The sequence below is a fragment of the Coregonus lavaretus genome (genome assembly GCF_964263955.1).
Source record: "Coregonus lavaretus genome assembly, chromosome: 2".
Classification (NCBI taxonomy): Eukaryota; Metazoa; Chordata; class Actinopteri; order Salmoniformes; family Salmonidae; genus Coregonus; species Coregonus lavaretus.
In genome coordinates, this window is record NC_139989.1 from 9,469,290 (window position 1) to 9,486,193 (window position 16,904).

Below are 16,904 nucleotides of genomic sequence, written 5' to 3' on the forward strand. Positions count from 1 at the left end.
CTGTTAACATGTAATTACATTTTCATCATAACTATAATAATGTTATACTCTTAAATTCTGTTATTAGACTACATTGTATCTACATTACAATACATTACATTACAGCCTATTACGCGTACTCCAAATGAAACAAGTTAATTAAATAGAAGAATAAGTATTTTTAGAGTATAACAAAATATTTGATCCATTATTTGTGAAATGCTGTGCAGTTAATCAAAATATGATTTGGCTGCACAGCTGCACATGTACATTATAAACACAACAAGGGAATAGGTTATGTCATTGTCATACTGTGTACGTGTTGTTTTGTCATTCTTTCATGGTGTATCTGACCTTGTTTGTAGGCAATCAATTTAAAAGCACCCCTACTTATTTTCACAAACGTCAAAGTTTACTAATGCACTCTTTGTCGATGGGCCCTGGAGCACTCTGCGATGGCAGTTGATCAGTTGCCACAAGAACTTCTCATGACTGCAATCTCTTTAATAGACTCAGATCAAAATCAATCATGTGGTCAGGACGAGAATTAGCTCATGTCTGAAGACTTTCTTTTAAGTGGAAGTGGCATTTCTGAGTAATAGCAGGCACTTCTTTTAAAACAAATGTTTGAAGTCTTAACATGCAACACTAGACCCAAACAACCCCCTTTCTTAACACATACTAATATGTTTATGTTCTTAATGTGCTCTTGCCAGGAGTCCTTGTCTCTAAATAGGCCTACACTGAGAGGAGGTCATATAGTTGCATTTAAATTGTTAAATGTCATGAACTTTCTATTCCAAAATAATTCACTAAGCAGGGTCTCATTAACCAGACTGGTAATAATAAGAGTGGACATTGTTTTCACCTAGTGGCAAATTAAGGGAGCACACTTTTTATTTAAAAAACTAAAGCGCTACTCTATTACCCAGAATAAATAGTCTACAAAGTGATCTCAAACTTCTACTCTTTATATTATATCTGCATGACTTTTGAAGAACAAGCCGACTAAATAATCTAGGCTAATTGTACATGTGTACATATTCATAATCTTTGGTCAGTCTTGGTAGGATACAGTGGCCCATAATACTATAGTACTTAGTTTACTGGTTGAATGGACGATGCACAGAACCAAGGGGTTGGGAGGTGTAGTGGATAATCTCTCTTTTAAAATCCACAATTTATATTGACATATCTATTATTTCCTGCTATGGCCAACACTGCACACACAGCATTATGTTTATATTCTAAATCCATGTGACAGCCACACATAGTAAGGTATTACTTGATGAAATCTCTCAAAATGATGGCCAATCCCTATAATTACTACTGTCATCAGCTAGAATGGGGTTGCGTTATGTGTGTATTTTACGGATTTAAATGGATCATCTCTCTGTGCTAACAGACACTTCCATTCATTGTATTGTATGCAGAGGGGACTCATCAGGCTCATCTTCAGTATTATACTTTATGTGGCTGTGGAACTCCCTGATAAAGCCACACCATAGAGCAAGACTGACATCTGCAGTCCTGACTCATGCAAGACCTCTATCCTCCATCATTATCATTGCATTGCCCTGGAATAAATTACAATTCATCAATGACAATATAGCAATTTAAATGCCTCATCACACACACAAACACAGAGAGAGAGAGAGAGAGAGAGAGAGAGAGAGAGAGAGAGAGAGAGAGAGAGATCATAAACCATTAACGATGGAAATTTGCTGCTAAATTTGTAGGCTACACCTACAGTGTAAACATGTATTATATTGATGACTGATGATGATGTTGTATAGTCTGTCCTGTACCTACTGTACCTCAGAATTTACCTCATGTAAGTGTGGCCCCCGTTTTGGGAGGTTTGGTTTGAGCCAAGACCTCGTACCCGGAAGTAGTTCGAGTATTTATATCAGCTGACTTTAAATCAGCTGACAACAGTTACAGTTTTTGCTAGAATATATTTAAGCTACGTTTAACAGCCGCTGGAGCTAAATATTTGCAAACTCATATATGATAAATTGCATGTAAATATCTCGTGAATATCTATCTCGTTGAAAAGAGGTTGAAAGCTAGCTAAGCAAACTCATTCAACCCTAACCAACTGCTAAACAAACATTGCACGTATTGTCGAGGTTTAACTATTTGCTTTTTTGTGTATTAACGCGTAACTATGGACAAGATCGCCAAAGGTGAGTTCAATATCGTGTTACGGTTATCATTAATTGCAGGTAACTCGCTAGCTAGCCTGCACAACTCGGGAGAGTCATGTGTTGCAGAATTAACGCACACAATTTGAAGCCTCTAGCCTGATCCCAGATCTGTTTACGCAGCTTCACCTGGGGTGTAATCCAAACAGTTGCAAAACATTCTATTTGCAACGAAAACTAGCGTTTCTATTGGACAAATTCAAGTATGTTCCGCCCTGTTTGCTGAACCTTGCCAATAGAAACGGTAGTTTTCGGAGTAATTATGACTTTTCCTTATCTAGATTTCCTTTACCCCCCCCCCCCCCAATCAATTCAGGGGCTAAATTGATATTAAATTAATATGAATTCAGATTATTTTGCTGTCAATTATTCATGTTTCATTATTTTCTCTGGGGACACTTCATGAATTCCTTTGGATGAAATGACTGCAAGCACTAGAATGAAGTTGTTACTTTTCAATATATCTGACATTATCAATTGCTCCCATTAGATGTTGGTGATATTCAGTCTAGGCTAATAGACCATAGGCCTGTTGTACAAGGGGAGATCCGCTACTTTGTGAGAGAATTTGAGGTAAATATTCAGCTTGGAAAGATGCACCGTAACATAATGGGGAGTACAATATGATTTGACTAATTTAGGAATTGTCATTTGTTAACATCTACTTCTTTGTGATTTTGAAGGAGAAACGTGGATTTAGAGAGAGCCGTTTGCTGGACAACTTGAACAAAATGGTAGTGGAGACCAACGAGCAGATGTTGCCCAAGTGTTCAGAGCACATGCATCAGCACCTCTATGAGGCCCTCACACGATGTAAGACTCTCTTCCTTACCTAGCCGGTGTATATTTCAATTGCTAGCCACTGCAGTTGTGATATGGAGTGATTGAGTTATTGTATTGTTCGATTTTATTTTATTAGGATCACCATTAGCAGACGCAATGACGACAGCTAGTTTTCCTGGGGTCCGATACATAATGAAAAAGACGTATTACATTCATGTGTCACAGAATTTCAACTGTATTGTATTATTTCAGTGTGTCTTACTGTTAAGGCCAGAAAGTAGTTGAATGTAACATTTGTTCATTGTGTTTTCCTACAGTGGAGGCTGCGAATCACATGTCACAGAGGATCCAGCAGAGGGCGCTAGAAGCACAGCAGGTAAAGACGCGTGCTCTCCTCAAAGTCCATGAATTACCAATGTTATTTAACCATTGACAGTCATTTACATTCAGGCAATGATTGTGACAACATACCAGAGTCGTGGTCATTTGGCACTAAACAGGAGATAACTGAGTACCACCTAAATCTCTCCAAGTGTATTTTCATTTTGTTTCATTGTTTTGTCTAGTTTTAAAATGTTTTGTCTCGTGTCTGCCTAACCCACATCCTTGTGTGTTGTGAACCTCAGAGCACCCAGCTGCAAGTGACCATAGACAGACGGAAGGAGGACTGGGATGAGTTTCTGAAGGAGCAGCTTCGTCTGAAGGAGGAGGTAGACGAGGAGCACGCCAAGGCTGTCGGACGCCTCAGCGTCATGTACAGCGAGATGAAGAAGGATTTGGCCAAGTTCTCCCGCTTCTGATCCTCGGTGTGTGTGTACGTCCACGTGTGTCTGTATCACAGGAGGTTGGTGGCACCTTAATTGGGGCGGACGGGCTTGTAGTTATGGCTGGAACAGAAAAGGTGGAATGGTATCAAACACATGTTTGATGCCATTCCATTCGCTCTGTTCCGGCCATTATTATGAGCCGTCCTCCCCTCGGCAGCCTCCTGTGGTCTGTATGCTTGTGTGAAATGAAGGTGTTGCATTTGATTGATGCGGTACTTAGTCATTGGCACTAACAGAGGACTTCTGAGCACTAGTGCTGCACAAAAGTAAACATTTTCCAGATCACAAGTAAGAAAGTGTGATTAACAACGTGGCATTTTCACAGCCCATCCAAATTAAAATTTTCTGTTCTAAGCACATGGAATATGTAAACTTCTGAAAAAGGTCATTTCTAAACCAGCAATAACATGATTTTTCCTTGGCTGTGAAGCTTTTAACATTTTGAGATTTATTATGGAATCATGCTTGGAGGTGTGGATAGATTTTTGTTTGCCTCAAGCCGAATAAGAAAAGTGACTGGGATTTGGCACAGAGATTAGATATTTAAAGCTACGTGAAAATGTTTAATGTCAGAAGCGCTACTCAAAGCTGGGTCAACATCTCAAACTTTACTCACTGAGCAGTTACCCCAACTAGGCATCCCTCACCAACTCTTCAGAATAGAGAACAGTCAACCTCTGACATCAAGTACAACAAGCAACCTCTCAAAATACATACATTTAAAAATGGCTTCACTGAAGCCAGCTCAAACTGTCAATTGCAGACATTATTTAGTGGTGTTTCCTCAGGCCTGTTATGTACCCTTGTTAAATGGAGAGGTAGACTTGTAGTGCTTCGTGAAGGTTTATTAGTCTTATGTACGGAATACACATTGTCCAATGAATGCTTACTTGCAAGTTCCTTCTCGACAATGCAAGTGTTGTGTTTAGAGAAATTATTTTCACTGGACAATGGCAGGCTGTTTAGACTGATGGATGGATGGGCACCCTGACATATCCTGTTCCCAGCAGGTCAGGAATGTATCTCAGGTCGAAAGTGACAGAATAAGTATTTAAAATGGCTGTCATCAACACAGAATGGACCCCTTACTCAAGACTTAATTGTTGCGTGGGGGATGCTGACCTCATCAATCAGTATAAGTAAAATAAAGCGTTGCTAAACTCTGCACGGCTCAAGTGTGGTTTCTTTCTCTCGACACGAATGTATACTACATAGTTCAGCAATTTCTTTTGACACGTCTGACAGCCGGTCTCGAACAGCTTGGTATCCCGTTTCATGGAAGGCAGAGGCACAGTCTTTTCCACTTGGCTCGCGGTGATCCGCAATGGCGCTGCTGCTGTCCGGTCGCACTGGGTCGCCCTCTGTGAGTGACTGGCGTCAGGGCGGGCGGGCGCCCTGGCCTGTGTGTCATCAGAGATCAGAGAGGGCATGCCCGTGCCAGCAGATGTTGTAGAGGCAAAGTGCAGCCAAGGGAGAACTCACTCCCCTACCCAGCCCTGACTGGGCCCAGTTGGCCAAAGCCAGACAGCCCATCACCACTTAATGAGGAGTGACAATCCGGAAACGCAGCCCACCTCCACCAACAAGGCACCTTTCATCTGGCCCTGTTTATTTTTTCAGTTTAGCTCGAGACTGGGAGAAAAAAACTGCCCGGATATATTCCGAAAGGTCAACAAAGTCAGAGTGTTAGCTATTCATGAGAAAGTACTCTAAGCCTTTCGCCCCTATTAAGTCCTCTGGTGTTGTGAGAAGCTGGTGCACCCTTAACCTTAGTTTGGAGGATGTCCCACTGTACCAAGCAGACGTCCACTCAGGTCAATGACCTTTGAGACAGGGATCGAGGTGATGGTGGACATTGAACTCAAAGGAAAGCCACCTGGCCTGTGGCGGTTCGTACAGGTACTGCCTCTCAGCCTTCCCCGATAGACTCGCAGTTCCGGGAAGATGAGTGCGGAGCAAGTCGGGTACCAGCTGACACCAGCGTTATCGGCCCACCGCCGCGTGCCTCAGGAACCAAGGCTTGTTTTTCGTCTCCTCTGTCTATCGGAGCCATTGTGTTCTTCCTGTTATGGAAAAAGCGTGGCGATCCCAGTCGAGGAGCTGACTGCAGTTCCCTGCCAACATAAATCGTCAGGGGAAAAGCACCCGGAGACCGGCAGTCCTGACGGGGGGACTATGGAGACACAGATTAGGAAATGTATGATCTTAGCCTGCCTCGGTTTCTCCAAAACAAAAGAGGGGCCACATCAATTGGAATGGCATGGATGGTGTGTGTTTCAGGATGAGTCTGGAGTGGAATGGAAAGCTATTCCCTCACCTCTGAAATCACAGTCTGTGCTTTCTTATTGAATATACCTAATATAACCCATGTGTATTAGGATAGTCTCTCGGCTCACTGCTTTTATCACCTCCACTCCTTCTGAAGTGGAGATCAAAGAGTGGAGTGCTATAGCTGTTCCAGTCTGCAGCCCGCTCTTCTTGTCCCGACTCCCAGTGTTCTCACACATTCAGGACCAATAAACCCTCACTGGACTGCTGCTTCTGAAAGCCTGACAGGGGCCCTTGGCACTTTTCAACTTAGTCAATGAGGGCTGAAAAGGAAAACAATTTTAAGTCAGCGATGGAACAATGTGAAGTGGAGGGCATTCATTTACAGAAGCATTCATTACAACAGCCCCTGAGATGTAGCCTCCATACACCCACTCCCCTGCATTGTATCACAGAATAGGCCTCTCACTCAATTACTGTGGGGTCCAAATGAAAATGGCAATGAACAATTGGGTGTGCTTCCCAGTTAATAACCTAGTATTACAACACCACAGGGAGTCGGTGGATGGGTCCTGTGTGAACGCTGATGCAGGTAGTAATATGAATTCTTTGGCAGTGGCAAATGTTCACCCTGAGAATTGCTAAGTGGGGCGAATAAGCTCGTAAGAACTGCAGTATAATGAATTAACAAATGTAAAAAAATCTGAGGGGTAGCATGGTTATACTCAGACTGCCAGTTTCGAAAATGAGTACGAGGTGGCATATAAAAGCAATTAGAAAGGGATTCAAATGGAATTCCTTCTTCAACAAATAAGTTCACTCACACTTTTGCTATGTACTGTATCACCAACGTCAAATCATCTCTGAGGGACGTCTGTGTTTTTGGTCTGCTTGGGCACAGCCTCGCGCTACTTGTCCCTGCCAAGTCCAAGAAACCCAGATAAGGGCCAGCAACAACAAACACCTTCCTCAGTCAATCACGGCCAGAACAATGGTCAGAGAAGACGTGGAGAATGACTTGTCATCATATGCCGGCCTCTACTGGGAACCTGCCGCTTGTTGTTGTCTAGAAGTTGTGGAATGTCTGGATCCTTTGCCAACTACATAACTCTAAAGTTTATTTTTTTATTTTATATACCAGGTACTATTTATAAATAATGACTATTTGAAAGGTTTCTGTCACTCCCAACGTCTAACCAATGTTGGTTCCACATATTTTTGTCTGGCAGGATATCAGGTCATCTCCCATGGCCAGTCATTTGGAATGACGACGGGAAGGGGGAAAAACTGTTATGATTCCTCTATCTCCATGTAAGTTAATTGATAAGAGGTTATCTGTGTGCCTTCAGGGGACAGTGGAGATCTATGGTTGTTATCAGACGGGTGTTTTTAGACTACTGCTCATTGTTGGCTAACAGGTAATGTAGAAGGTTTTAATGAGAACAATAACAGTGACCTCTACAAGCAACCCGTTATCAGTCACAACACAGAGGAATGTGAAGTGTTCATTCTGAGAGATTTGAGAATGCCTCTCAATCAAGGCTTTGCCAAACATTGTTAGACCACGATACCGATAGTCGTACAAAGATAACCCTGTCAATAAACGCAAGTGTGGCCTGAAAAGGAACAACCATTTTTAACAAGGGGCAAAAAAGTATCTAACTCCTGCTTAAACCTCCCCAGAGCAGGTAGTATCTGCGTGAACAACAATTCAGTACACCAATACATTCAATTTGGGCATGTAGGGATAAGCTGAATCTCTTTACCTTACTTTACCTCTAAACTCAGTGCCAGCTTGTTGTACGCTGAATTTACATCCTCCCTTGACAATGTTTCCCGTTTTGACGTTGTGAAATAAAGGAAATGATTTAATGAAATCTATCGGTAAACGATCATGGCAAAACCATTCCCCAACCCTTTTATCAGTTATTTATCACTCGTTGTTGGCATATTGATGATTTCAGGAAATAATTCAGCAAACAGAGATGTAATAGCTGGACACAATATAAAAGATGATTCAGGAGCCACGGTCCAGTCAGCCTTTCTCGTGGTGAGTGAAGTAGCAGGGACGGCAGGAAATCTCCATGATAACCTTCCCTCTCTCAGTTCCTCTCTGTGGTCAAATTCGATCACACGGATCATCGGTAGATGACAGAGTGCTGTATTGCTCTCATCTCCTCAACATGAACCTCTCCAAACGTAGGAGGGCTCTCTCTATTTCCCAGGCACACACTATACATTATACTGGGAATGGTTCCCAGTCAGCCTTTTCTTTTTAATCTTCTAAATCTCTTTTATGTATATATTTTCCTTTTAACATCAGGCCTTTTCATTTTGGTTATGAATTATAAGATAATATTCTGGTCAAGCTCAGGCCCTTGAATGGATTTTTTTCTACCCTTATATTGGAACAACCCCGTCCAGGTGCGCCATCGTTGAGCAGCCCTTTCCTTTCAACCGAAGGCTCTGGAATGAGATCGCTAAAGCACATCTAATATCCAATTTGAAACAAGCCCTGAAACCCAATAAATCAATCAATTGCGTTTTATAAGATTCAGGAAATTGAGTATTCCTGCTGCTACTTAGCCACCGTGTATCATGTTGAGTAAGAGACTGACAGCACAATGAGTGTGTGTGTGCGCTGTGTGTGTGTTTACAATGAGAGTGTGTGTGTGCATGTCTGTGTGTGGCACAGCTCCAGACAACAGAACCCTGTGTCTGAGTCAGTCTCCCATCCTCACTACTCTGGGGAGGCCCAGGCCAGGGCCAGTGTCTTGGCAGAGGAATGTAAGGGAGTGGGCTTTTCCAATAAAGGCAACTCTCTTTCAGGGCCCTGTGACGGCCTGCGCTTTAGTTTTGATCCTCTCCCTCTCTGAACCCAAGTGGGCCGCTTCATCTCAGGCTGATCCTCAGCCCCTAATGACTTTACCTTGAGGTACAGAGGCCTGGAGCTAAAAGCAGCGTTACTCATGTCCTGCCTGGCCACGTTAAGTGCGCGACACGCTGCTATCATGTCATTCGGCCCTGCAGTCGTGGGACTTAACAGAGCGCTCTGGCCTCTGTCTCTGACCACCCGCCATCATAATGTCAGAACATTGTTGTTGTTGTTGTGGATTGGAGTCACTTTGGAATAGTTCGTCTTGACATTAACACAATTTAAGCAGGGGAAGAAGAACTTTCAGAACATTCAGCTTTTTGTATTTGTCATCCATTCTAACTATGTGTTAGCCTGCACTTTGTATGCCATAGCATTTTAAAAACACACAAAAAAGAATTACATCACTATATGTCATTTTAACCTGTTGAATTTCAGACCCTGGCAGCACTTGCCTTGTTTTCCAGGGTCGATTTGGTCTATAAATCTAAACTTACACTCAATATGATATACCCTGTTGTATTGTTTAGGTCTAACAAGCCTGTCAGCAGCAGTTGTGTGGGGCTTCAGCCTGCAGCAGGGCTGAGTCCTCTAGCAGGAGCAGAGAGAGGGAGGGGAGAGACAGCTGACCCTGGACCACATCAAAGGAGCCAGTGAGTAGTAGCCATGAGCAGAGCCTCCCTCCCAGCACCTGTTCCTGCCCGGCCGGCCAAGTCAAACACATTATTCCACCAGCCACGCTGCTTAATGGCTTCTGTGGTGACCCCGCGAGTGGAGGGCCATCCAGGGCTGCCTGAACGCATGGTACACAGGTAAAGGACATACACAGCACACACATTCTTATAACACGTACACACAGAGACAAACTCACATACAGTACACAACACACTTACACTCTCACATATACTAACATGCATGGACACACGGTCACACGCATACACGCACCTGGTCTCAGCCTAAGAGGAAAGCCCTCGCTTTCCTATTCTGTTACGCAGTGCTCTAGGGAGGAGAGTGTGGTTATGCTTGGACTGGGATCAATATTGAGCAGAGAACAAATCATCCTAAGAAAAACGGTAAACATCTGTTTTGAGACTTGGCCACCTCTCGTTGGAAATGTCAGGCTTACTTCAACAAGGCTGGGCCCTTTTCTCCATGAGCGAGCAAATGACAACATCTGCAATTTCTTTTTAAAAGGAAAATAAAAACAAACCTTGACGCAATGTAGGGCTCGCTTAAATGTCTTGCAATATGTCTAAACAGAATCAAAGGGGGGCAATTTGGTCGTTTCCCTGGCTGGCAGGTGAACGTCAGTGGTCATCATGACATTTACAGCACTCTACCTATGAAATATTGGCTGTTGAAAGATTACCTGAAACAGGACCATGTAGGTAGAAGACATTGTGTCAGCAGCATGATTTGTACTCTGACAATGATATTTTGATAACCAGACCACATGCATTCAAATAAAAGTAGCTTCTTTTAAATAAAGTTGAGGACCTCCATGCCTCATGTATCTTACTAGTTGTATGGCCTCTGTCTAAAAGTGGACCTTATGACACAGGTGGACACTTACCCTGTTACCATGGGGTTACTGGTTGAAGCCCTGTCTTGACTTCTGTCTCAATGGCCACAATAACGTTGAATGTTTATCTCACCAAACAGCATATGCCCCCCCCCCCCCCCCCCAACAGGCCCATAGCCTAAGGCTGTGCTGTCCCCCCTGTTAGTGATGATCTGGATGGGTTGCCATGATGGCTGGCTCCCTGCTGCGGCACCTATGGGCAGCAGTGTGGTGATAAACTTTGCAGCTTGGCCCCTCTGCTCTCTCAATTTTAGCATCCAGCCACAGGGGAGCCTGAGACTGGCAACCACCAGAGTTCCTACAGGTCTGTGCTGTCCCTGATGCTCCTGATGGCTTTTCCAGGAGGAAGACAGAGCTTAACGTTTTGGGGGGGGGGGGGGGGGGGACAGCGTCTGTGAGAGGCAGCCCCGGCAGAGGGTCCTGTCACCAGGGCTCAGATAGCGCCTCGTACGACTTGTTCAACAAGGAGCGGGGTCCATATTTCATAGGTAGACATGGCAAGGCAGCAAGTGAAAGCACATGGAATTAGCCAGGACAGCTTGTTCTGTGCTGTTCTGTTGCTTCCCCTCCACAGCTAACAGAGGTGGCCAAACCCTGTTACCACAGTTATAGCTGCAGAATGTTCCCACTGGGCACACACTGGTTGAATCAACGTTGTTTCCACGTCATTTCAATTAACTTACGTTGAACCAATGCGGGATAGACGTTGAATTGACGTCTGTGCCCAGTGGGTTGTGATCACGCCAGGTCATCAAGTTATAGTTTTCACTATAAAAACTACAATTGCGTGATCATATAAGATGTAAAAGCAACAGTGGCTGTCCTGAGTTGTCTGTATGTAGATTATTCTATACTGTGATCCCTTACAACTGTCCTGTACACAACCTGCAGAGGGCCATGTCCACCGGGGGAGTCACTGACCCGGGAACCCGACCCAACTCCGAGGTTGGAAAACTGTGATAATTTCAACAGATACCTCAGGAGACCTGGGTTTGGATTAGCCATTGAGCAGTGGTAGAACATAAAAACACTGTGATACAATGGCCATCGCCATGGAGACCGACCTCAGCCGTGTGTGTCCATCCATCCCAGATTCCCAGATGAAAGGCTCGGCTGCATGAGATTTTTCCGTAACCGTTCTGTTGGTGTGGGAGGCCTTTTCCCATGGAAGGTGGCTGGTGTAACAGCTAGCCTGCGAATGACATCCGTTCCTCTCGATTGATTGCTTCCTGTATCCCCAAACGCCATGTGAAATAGGCGGATACGATCATTTCTTCATATTCCCAGAAAACATATGTAGGCCTACTATTGTATAACTTCCTCAGTGATTTGCTTTATGTTCAAGTAATCCTCAAGAAGCTGTGCTGCGGGTTAAAATATATAAAACCACTGCGGCGCTTAAGTATTGTACCTTACTAACCAATTCGTTCAATGTAGGCCTGGTGTGGATAGAAAATCGGAATTATTGCACTATAATCAGGAAACAACTGTAACCGTTGAAGATGATCCTGCCTTATTTCATTGTTGTGTAAGGCTTAGCCCAGGAAAATAAATAATATGCTAGAAAAATGTTATTTCTTCCCAAAACCCAGTTACTGATTTTGATTTAATATGTCCTGCTGTCCTCGTTGTGCATGTTGAATCTGAAACTTTCTAAATATAGACTGGAACTTGAGAGTGAAACTCTAAAATGCAATCCACAGCTGTGAAGTAAGATTATCTATTGGGTTACATAATGTGATTTTAAGCACTTACAAATTCGTAACATATCATACGAATTGCAAAATTGCAGGACGTACTGTAACGTATCATGTGAAATGGATGACGTACACAATTGTGCACAATCTTCGTAGGGCCGTTTTTGCTCGTGAGCGCTACTTTCAAAACTACTGCCTGAAATTATACAAAACGCTGCTGCATCACTTTAACCTGGTTGTTTTAATCAAGATATAATTTCTAAAGTATGGTTTAGCAATTGTGGATGGTGGGAACATATCACAAAATAGCTAAAACATTTTAGTAGACGCTCTTATTCAGAGCGACTTACATGAGCAATTAGGGTTAAGTGCCTTGCTCAAGGGCACATCGACAGATTTTTCACCTAGTCGGCTCTGGGATTAGAACCAGCGACCTTTCAGTTACTGGCACAACGCTTAACCACTAAGCTACCTGCCATCCTAAAAGAGATGCAGATTATTCTACTTTCTTTCAACTACACTTAACAAAAATATAAAAAGTCAAGGGGTCTGAATGCTTTCCAAATGCACTGTATACTGAACAAAAATACAAACACAACATGTAAAGTGTTGGTCCCATGTTTCATTAGCTGAAATAAAAGATCCCAGAAATGTTCCATATGCACAAAAAGCATAAGCACATTTCAAATTTTTTTGGGGCACAAATTTGTTTAAATTCCTGTTAGTGAGTATTTCTCCTTTGCCAAGATAATCCATCCACCTGACAGGTGTGGTATATCAAGAAGCTGACTAAACAGCATGATCATTACACAGGTGCACCTTGTGCTGGGGACAATAAAATGCCACTTTAAAATGTGCAATTTTGTCACACAACACAGCCACAGATGTCTCAAGTTTTGAGGGAGCTTGCAATTGGCATGCTGACTGTAGGAATGTCCACCAGAGCTGTTGCCAGAGAATTGAATCTTAATTTCTTTACCATAAGCTGCCTCCAACGTCGTGTATGGCGTTGTGTGGGCGAGCGGTGTGTTGATGTCAAAGTTGTGAACAGAGTGCCCCATGGTGGCGGTGGGGTTACAGTGAGGTAAAAAAGTATTTGATCCCCTGCTGATTTTGTATGTTTGCCCACTGACAAAGAAATGATCAGTCTATAATTTTAATGGTAGGTTTATTTGAACAGAGAAAGACAGAATAACAACAAAAAAATCCAGAAAAACGCATGTCAAAAATGTTATAAATTGATTTGCATTTTAATGAGGGAAATAAGTATTTGACCCCCTCTCAATCAGAAAGATTTCTGGCTCCCAGGTGTCTTTTATACGGGTAACGAGCTGAGATTAGGAGCACACTCTTAAAGGGAGTGCTCCTAATCTCAGCTTGTTACCTGTATAAAAGACACCTGTCTACAGAAGCAATCAATCAATCAATCGATTCCAAACTTTCCACTATGGCCAAGACCAAAGAGCTCTCCAAGGATGTCAGGGACAAGATTGTAGACCTACACAAGGCTGGAATGGGCTACAAGACCATCGCCAAGCAGCTTGGTGAGAAGGTGACAACGGTTGGTGCGATTATTCGCAAATGGAAGAAACGCAAAATAACTGTCAATCTCCCTCGGCCTCGGGCTCCATGCAAGATCTCACCTCGTGGAGTTGCAATGATCATGAAAACGGTGAGGAATCAGCCCAGAACTACACGGGAGGATCTTGTCAATGATCTCAAGGCAGCTGGGAGCATAGTCACCAAGAAAACAATTGGTAACACACTACGCCGTGAAGGACTGAAATCCTGCAGCGCTGCAAGGTCCCCCTGCTCAAGAAAGCACATATACTGTACATGCCCGTCTGAAGTTTGCCAATGAACATCTGAATGATTCAGAGGAGAACTGAGTGAAAGTGTTGTGGTCAGATGAGATCAAAATTGAGCTCTTTGGCATCAACTCAACTCGCCGTGTTTGGAGGAGGAGGATTGCTGCCTATTACCCCAAGAACAACATCCCCACCGTCAAACATGGAGGTGGAAACATTATGCTTTGGGGGTGTTTTTCTGCTAAGGGGACAGGACAATTTCACCGCATTACATTTACATTTACATTTTAGTAATTTAGCAGACGCTCTTATCCAGAGCGACTTACAGTTAGTGAGTGCATACATTATTTTTTAATATATATATTTTTCATACTGGCCCCCCGTGGGAATCGAACCCACAACCCTGGCGTTGCAAACGCCATGCTCTACCAACTGAGATACATCCCTGCCGGCCATTCCCTCCCCTACCCTGGACGACGCTGGGCCAATTGTGCGCCGCCCCATGGGTCTCCCGGTCGTGGCCGGCTACGACAGAGCCTAGATTCGAACCAGGTTCTCTAGTGGCACAGCTAGCACTGCAACTTCACCACATCAAAGGGACGATGGACATGGCCATGTACCATCAAATCTTGGGTGAGAACCTCCTTCCCTCAGCCAGGGCATTGAAAATGGGTTGTGGGTGGGTATTCCAGCATGACAATGACCCAAAACACACGGGCCAAGGCAACTAAGGAGTGGCTCAAGAAGAAGCACATTAAGGTCCTGGAGTGGCCTAGCCCGTCTCCAGACCTTAATCCCATAGAAAATCTGTGGAGGGAGCTGAAGGTTCGAGTTGCCAAACGTCAGCCTCGAAACCTTAATGACATGGAGAAGATCTGCAAAGAGGAGTGGGACAAAATCCCTCCTGAGATGTGTGCAAACCTGGTGGCCAACTACAAGAAACATCTGACCTCTGTGATTGCCAACAAGGGTTTTGCCACCAAGTACTAAGTCATGTTTTGCAGAGGGGTCAAATACTTATTTCAGTCATTAAAATGCAAATCAATTTATAACATTTTTGACATGCGTTTTTCTGGATTGTTTTGTTGTTATTCTGTCTCTCACTGTTCAAATAAACCTACCATTAAAATTATAGACTGATCATTTCTTTGTCTGTGGGCAAACGTACAAAATCAGCAGGGGATCAAATACTTTTTTCCCTCACTGTTTGGTATGGGCAGACATAAACTATGGACAACAAACACAAATGCATTTTATCGATGTGTCGTGCTGCATGAGGCATATGGTGGTCACACCAGATACTGACTGGTTGTCTGATCCAGGCCCCTACCTTTTTTAAAATGTGTCTATCTGTGACCGACAGATGCATATCTGTATTCCCAGTCATATGAAATCCATAGATAAGGGCCTAATGTTAGTGAGCATTTCTCCTTTGCCAAGATAATCCATCCACCTGACAGGTGTGGCATATCAAGAAGCTGATTAAACAGCATGATCATTACACAGGTGCACCTTGTGCTGGGGACGATAAAAGGCCATAAAAGGCCAGAATTTTATGTTAATGTCTCTACCATAAGCCGCCTCCAACGTCGTTTTAGAGAATTTTGCAGTACGTCCAACCGGCCTCACAACCGCAGACCACGTGTAACCACGCCAGCCCAGGACCTCCACATCCGGCTTCTTCACCTGCAGGATCGTCTGAAACCAGCCACCCGGACAGCTGATGAAACTGAGGAGTATTTCTGTCTGTAATAAAGCCCTTTTGTGGGGAAAAACTCATTCTGATTGGCTGGGGCTGGTTCCCCAGTTGGTGGGCCTGGTTCTCAAGTGGGTCGGCCTATGTCCTCCCAGGACCACCCATGGCTGCGCCCCTGCCCAGTCATGTGAAATCCATAGATTAGGGTCTAATTTATTTATTTTAATTGACTGATTTCCTTAAATGAACTGTAACTCAGTAAAATCTTTGAAATTGTTGCATTTATATTTTTGTTCAGTATAGAATAAGCATTTCATACTCTATAGAGACAGACAGTTGAGTAGGCCTTTTTTGTTTGACTTATATTCTTCAACCTTGGTAGACAGAAATCTGACTGTGCCATTAATTTGGTCCTCAATCTCCTCCTCTCTTTCAGTCTCCCATTCTCTCGCCCTACAACCTGCCGACTCCTGCACTCTCGAGCACTAACTTCAGGCAATTAAGAAAATAAACAGTACTTCCTAGGGTCCCTGTGGACCATTAATCTACTTTTCCAGATTACAGCACATATAGTTGGCCTGGCAAGCTGCCGACTGTCAACAATGGGTAACCAGTAGACACTGGAACTATGTGGCCTCCGTTGTGAGAGGCATGCTTAAATGTGTCAGCTACAATTTAGTCACATTTACTATCAGTATGGCATGTTGAGATTAAGCTGTTGGGATTAGTTGTGAAATGTGGATACTGGCGACCATGGTAACAACAGAACACCCATGGTAGATTTGGCGCTAGATGTTATTTATCGTGTGGAAGTCAAAGAAAATATCTCATATATATTATTTTTCGCCTCCTGTTAGCTGTAAAGGCAGAGGTTTCAGTGAGCAGGGAGGGATTGGAGTTTGATAGGATGTTGAGAGCTCTGAGCTGGTATGAACACCAGACCTCTTCTGATAACAAAAACTCAAATAAACACTTCTGTGTGTAACATTTCAAAGAATACTGAAACCTGCCAAATAATGATATGTAAGCACAATGGACAAGATTAGGGGTAGAATTCAATCAAACATGTCATGACTTGAGACTTGATGGTGTGTGTGTGTGTGGGTGTCACTCAGCCCTGTCATTTTGTTAGATCTTGCTGAGATTCGTCATGGTATTTGCAGGTTTAAAGTATGGTTATTA

At 43.5% G+C, this 16,904-nt stretch overlaps 1 protein-coding gene across 1 annotated transcript; it reads left to right on the forward strand.

The window, feature by feature from the left end:
* The first annotated feature begins 1,885 nt into the window (after positions 1 to 1,885).
* On the forward strand, positions 1,886 to 4,961 carry bloc1s5 (biogenesis of lysosomal organelles complex-1, subunit 5, muted). The gene is made up of 5 exons (XM_084141977.1): positions 1,886 to 2,168; positions 2,677 to 2,759; positions 2,870 to 2,999; positions 3,287 to 3,345; positions 3,596 to 4,961. The coding sequence occupies exons 1-5, from the start codon at positions 2,150 to 2,152 to the stop codon at positions 3,767 to 3,769; spliced, it is 465 nt and encodes a 154-aa protein (XP_083998103.1). The 5' UTR covers positions 1,886 to 2,149; the 3' UTR covers positions 3,770 to 4,961.
* Positions 4,962 to 16,904: the final 11,943 nt, after the last annotated feature.

Coding starts and splice junctions, on each gene's coding strand:
- bloc1s5 (XM_084141977.1), top strand. Junction 3,000..3,286: donor CTATGAGGCCCTCACACGAT/GTAAGACTCTCT, acceptor GTTTTCCTACAG/TGGAGGCTGCGAATCACATG. Junction 3,346..3,595: donor GGGCGCTAGAAGCACAGCAG/GTAAAGACGCGT, acceptor TGTGAACCTCAG/AGCACCCAGCTGCAAGTGAC.